At 42.5% G+C, this 6110-nt stretch overlaps 1 protein-coding gene across 1 annotated transcript; it reads left to right on the top strand.

Annotated features, from left to right (window-relative positions):
* Positions 1–384: 384 nt before the first annotated feature.
* fbxo43 (F-box protein 43) lies at positions 385–4549 on the top strand (the record flags this gene model as incomplete). The annotated part of the gene is made up of 7 exons (XM_080742556.1): positions 385–592; positions 968–1160; positions 1326–1433; positions 1719–2405; positions 3190–3289; positions 3547–3747; positions 4292–4549. The coding sequence occupies 7 exons, from the start codon at positions 385–387 to the stop codon at positions 4547–4549; spliced, it is 1755 nt and encodes a 584-aa protein (XP_080598682.1).
* Positions 4550–6110: the final 1561 nt, after the last annotated feature.

The following is a 6110-nucleotide window of genomic DNA, read 5'->3' on the forward strand; positions in this document are numbered from 1 at the left end:
AACGTTACTTAGAAATACATTAAATGTTATTTGGTTGTATTTCTTTTATGTTGTGCTGTTTATTTTTATTTTTATTTTTTGGGGGGGGGGGCGGTGTTTTTGTTTTTTGTGTGAAAAAAGCAAAGAAATGCACAAATTGTTGCAATGACCTTTGCCAAATTCTATTTAATTGTTAAAAAAGGAAATTAAGTGTTAATAGCCCACACTGACCCAATGTCAATAACCTCTTACCTCCTTTTCCCCCCCTTGCAGGATATTTTACACATCTACCTTGTGGTTACAGAGTGTATTGGACAAATAGTGCACATCTAAAGAAGGAAAATGGATTTCACTCCTGACCATGTTCACCTTCAGAGCTGTAAAGACCAACAACTCTCTCATAAAATGTCAACGATCGACAGTGGCTACTGTGAATACTCTCGCACCCCATGTAGGCCTATATCCCGCTTTTCAGATGAGTGTGATGATGAAATGCCTAAAGAGAACATCTCATCGCAACGACATCAGCGCAGTTCCATGTCTGTCACACCGAAGGAGAGAACCAGCATGTCTGTCAGTGTCACACCTAAGAGGGAGAGAACCAAAGAGTCTGGTAGATTTTCTGACAAAGACTTCAGGAGGGAACATCAGCCATTGTCGGTTGGCTGGTGTGAAACCCCTAAAGTATATAAGAAAGATGCCGTGTTACGACGTAGGCTTCTTGTGGGCGAATCTGCCACAGATGTCAAAACCAGAACGTCCAGTAAAAGGAATGAATCGTCTGTCAGTATCGGGTCAGAGCCCAGCTTCAGTGCATGCTTTGACTTTCCAGACACTGAATCATTTGGAGCTCTGCCTTCAAGCACTTTAAAAGTAGAGCCAGATCAGCCCCTTTCTGGTGGAAAACGACGCGTTTTCTCTCAGATGAGGACCTCTACTACTGCAGATGGTACTTCTGATTTTGCAAGTCTTGAGATGCCCATTTCAGTCTCGAATGCAGTCCACAATGAAAGCATCATCTCGGGCCACCTTACTAACGGGTTGCCCGAGACACCAGTTTCGAGAAACTTCCTGTCTGCCCTGGCAGAGGAAAACACCCAAACCCCTGTCAACCAGAGGGTGTCCAGTAACTCTACCACGCCAATGACTCCATTGTCCACACCTACCATCAAATACCAGAGGTAGATATAGAACTAATAGTGCATATTTCATAAGATGTCAAGACAAACTACTTAAAATGTTAAATCTATGTATCAACCACTTGCACCCTAGTGTCCCTATTTTGTTTAAGTGCTTAATAAAATACCAGGGGTGACTGAAACTGACTACCAACCAATCCATTACAGGTCGCTGAGTGAGGACAGCGGATTTGGTTCCGTGGCCGTTGACAAGTCCCAGGACTCCTCGACGTTGGACCATGACGGCTCGTTCCAGGAGCTCCTGCCATCCTACAGGTAGGGCTGTCACAATTATGACATCTTACATGATGATTACTTGTCAGGGAGCGTTTCGCTGTTACTACGTGTCATCTTTTCGACACCCAACCCTTACCCTAACCTCCGTGGGGTGAGTCGCTAACCCTCCCGACGCTCCTTTGTCGAAATGGCGGTCGTTCGAAAGAGCGAGATTTCCCCTACTTGTGTCACAAATGATTGCGATTAACAATTTAATTAATTATCTCAAATAATTGCGGTTGGGCGATTATATTATGTAATAATTGTGACGGGCCTACTTAACAGGAGCTGTGAAACCAGCCAGCGGCGTTCCCGTCTGCAGAGGCAGCGCAGGCTCTCCACGCTTCGAGAAGGTGGGTCCCAGTCTGACCCTGAGGAGCACAGCAGGAAGTCGTCCCAAAACCACCTGCCACAAGGCAAACATCAGCACTTTCTTCGACACCAGAGCCTCTCTAAAGAGGATGAGGTGTTTGTTTTCCACAATGCCACGCCATGCAGGTCTGCTTCCATCAACCTCAGTGACATTGTGAACACAACACCTCTCAACAAAACCTTCCGTGGCCAGCAGGATGATTTGACTCCCCGTTGGACACCCACGTCCATTAAGCAAAATAACACAACACCTCTCAACGCAGCCCCCCATGCTGAAGACTATGTGACCCCTCTTAGGACTGCCACACTCAAGCTAGAAAACCTTTCTCTGACCCCAGCCCTACAGCTGGTCCATACTATATGTCAGCAGAGGGCCAGGAGAATGGCTATCCAGAGCCCCAGCATGGAGGAGGAGCTGAGGTCGGCCACAGCGTTGGCGCAGACCCCGGTATCGTTGAGGACCACAATGCCGCTGGCCGGCCTCATCGGTAGGAAGATGGGCCTTAGGCAGGTGGATGTCCTGACCGAACTGAAGAAGAGGAACCTCAGACACATCCTGTCTGTCATACTGAACCATCTGTCTCCCAAGGATGTGTACAGGTGAGTAGTTCATGAACACTCAATGTATTTGAAGACGTAACGTTACCACAGTTACATTTTATTCAAGCCAATGTACAATTCACAAAGTGAATTACGTACTTGTACTACTGCTGAAGTTATTGTGAAATTTAATTTGTTTGAAGATGTGTTCAGACTCAGAGGCCATAGTGTTCAGACTCAGAGGCCATACACAGTATGTAAAGTATTCATGCCTTCACTGGGGTTATGACTGGGTCATAGATTAAAGTTACTTTCTCCATGCAGGGCCAGGTCAGCTCAACTCGATTTTAGTAAGCGGTCTGAGGGGGTTCCGGGTGCAGATCCAAAGTATAATTCAGTGAAAAGTTATAATCCGCACTCACAATGTCTGGTATAAGAGTCTTTTTTTTTAATGCAGTTAGCAGCAGCAAACAAACAGACGCGTTTCGGCTACGCTGTCATCAGTGTTAACTGGATAGATTAAAGTTCTCAGTCATTTAAAATCCATAGAAGTCAGCATGTCTTCTATGGAAGAATGTTACACAGCAACACATTGCGTTTATTAGCTTGTAGATCCTTAATTCCGTATTTTAAGTGGTCAAACTAGCAATAGAATTCAGAAACATCTTCCCTGAAACGTCTCAGAAATGTAATGAAAGCAAAGGTTAAAGCCTGAATTGAATCTATGATTTATTCTGGTTGACTATGTAGAACAGCAGCAACATAGGTTTAGAACCATAATACCTAAACATCATCATTACACGTCAGTCAGTCATGAGATTTTATTTTGCTTTATTCCATGCAGGTTTGGTCAGGTGTGCAAAAGCTGGAATGAAATTATCCTGCAAGACAAGCAGGCAAGCTGCAGGAGAAAACTTTACTTGGCTGTAGAGGCTAATATGGAGGTAAGACATTTTGTATCAGTCAGTGTTGTTTATAAGGGATAGAATAATGTGAAACACTGTTCAGCACTTCATGTCAGTGAAGATGGTGCAATGGTGGACTATGGCTTTACTTCTGTTGGCCAGTGTGGTGGCTTCAATGTAATTTGCTAATGCCATCCCTGATTCTCACGGATTGTCTCCTGCCTGTGTTTAAGTAGAGGAAGCTTTGAAATAAAACACTTGTGTTAACTCCTCAATGTGTGTTTTTTATCGTCCAGCTTGGCAGTGCTGAACGTGTACCTGATGCAGAGACCAGACTGGCCCTTCTGAAGAGGCAGGTCCTCGCATCCGTTCAGTCTCAAGCCAGTACCCCAACCTATTGCACCCCACAGTCGGCAAAAGGCACTTTAACCCCGGTACAGCCCTGCACACCAGATTCTGGTGGCAACAACAGCTGTAAACGGGAGAAGTTCATACAGGTGAGTTGATGAATGACACTGACTATGTTGAACTTGTCTGCCAAATCGAAAATTAAGTGTTGACAACGTACCAGTGAGTTCAGCTTACTCAATTGTGTTGTCGCATCATAGGTTTACAGGTGTAAGCATCCTTGGGTTTTTGAAAGGCGCTATATAAATTCAAGTCATTATTGGGTGTGAAGTGGGTGAAGTTTCAAGAATGGTTGGTAGAAATAAAGAAACAAAAAGAAGTTGCATATCGATACAGTAGGAGCAGTTTAGAAAGTATGTAGTATACATAAGGTGTTAAAAATAGCAGTGATGAGTCAGTTAAATAGAAGCGGATGTAATATTTATGTACCTGAGGTGCATGGTTTAAAGGAAGTATCAACCAGGCAGTTAAAAAGTAGTCTGGCATGGTCAGACTAATATCACTGCCTGCCTAGATATTAGTTTGGAAGAAAGAGGGGAAATTCCCAAATGTTCATGCTTGAAACAGTTGTCACTAACTGTTGTCTTGTGGTGGTTTTTAAAAGGTATACTGTACATATTGCCTTTGAACCAGGTAGCCAAAACCCTCTTCAGTGACGAGCATCTCAAGCAATGTCCGCGATGCCAGCATCCAGCGAGGTGTCACACTGTCAAAAAAGAGGGCATGTGCAGCAGAGCGGACTGCAGTTTCCAGTTTTGCACAGACTGCCTGTGCGATCTTCACGGGTCCAAAGAGTGTGGCAGCAGATCCGGTGGTCGCAGCAGTCAGAGCAAAAAGGACAGACTTTTACCAGGAAGTGCTCGGAGCAAGCGCAACCTCAGGAGGCTTTGAACGGGTGTATTGTGGAACGTTCTTGCACTGGTTTTGCTGCCAAAGGTCATGGCAACTTGGCAAGGACTTAAGCACTTAAGGCAAGGGGAAACTTGAATATTTGTTTGTGTCCATGTGCTACACATTTGTTCCCCCTCCTTTTCATTACATTCCAGCTTGTGTGTTTTTAAATGTGGATGTTGAAGCAGCCTCACCAGCAGATGCAATCAAAGACGATGAAATTGGCTGTTGAGTCCCCCCCCCCTTCCAAAATGTTTTTTCAGAAAATGTGTTTAAAACTTGATTATTTAGATGTTGACTTTTGAGCGCTCAAGATGGTTATTAACGTCAATAGTTGAGTCTGAGATTTTATACCAGCATTTTTCTTTTACTGTTGGTGCCACGTTTTTGGGCATAATTTTGTAGTGTGAACTTTGCACTTATTTTTAAATAAACATTTTGTATACAAAAAATATGTATCATTATTCTTGTCATGAAGGTGTATTTAAAGATAGGGTACTACTAGGGTAAGCGATATTCCTTGATACTATATATTCTGATAGTAGTAATCTTTGCTAGAGTGTTTATTCAATAACGGTGGTATCCCAGTCTCTCCAGCTCTTTAATAAACAGGCGAGAAATGCCCTTTATACAGTCAGTAACCGAATATTGATTACAGGTATATATATTTTTTTCCCAATCTTCCTGGTCAAGTAAAAAATTCCCCAAAGGTTTATGGTTTATCTACAACCAGTGAGAAACAGTCATTGCCCCTTAATTTGGCTGATGAAGAAACTGCCCCAGATTTACAAACATGAAGCGCCAATGGTGGGTTTATTTTTGGAAAGGGCAGTACAAAAATGGAACCAAAGTACAGCAGTACAAACTCTTGAGTTAAATTAAAGAGATATTTCACTTTCAAAAAGACTAATGCCTCATTCACACTACAGATATATAGTTGAACGTTTTGCTTGGTAATTCAATGTAATCTCAATGGAAACCAGCTTTAAAGGCTGGGCGTGTCGGCTGTCCTTGGAATCCAGCCTTTAAAGCTGGTTTCCATTGAGATAACATTGAATTACCAAGCAAAACGTTCAACTATATATCTGCAGTGTGAATGCAGCTTTAGACTTTCAAAAAGGTAATTTTATCGTCTAATCAGGCTTTTGGGAACACCCAGGACAGTTTTTGAACTTCTTCATTCATTATTTAGATATTTGATATTCATTTCCCCCATTTTGCTCCCTTCCAGGACCTTCCTATACAAACCCATTATAACTTCAAACTCTATTTTAACCATGATGGATTCAATTAAAACACATGTCCTTTTTTCTGGTGACTCCTAACACCCTCCGAATATGTGAGCAGGCCGTGTTTTTCTTCGATAACTTTTATCATTTATTTTGTATAATTTATTGTATTTAATCATTTTCATTTCCCCCAAAAAAATAATAGAAATCAATGAAAAATGTTATTGAAAAAACACGGCCTGCTCACGTATTCGGAGGGGGTCAGGAGTCACCAGAAAAAGACGGGTGTTTTAATTCAATCTATGATGGTTAAAATGGAGTTTGAAGTTACA

The sequence above is a fragment of the Nannobrachium achirus genome (genome assembly GCF_963921795.1).
Source record: "Nannobrachium achirus genome assembly, chromosome: 2".
Taxonomy (NCBI): Eukaryota; Metazoa; Chordata; class Actinopteri; order Myctophiformes; family Myctophidae; genus Nannobrachium; species Nannobrachium achirus.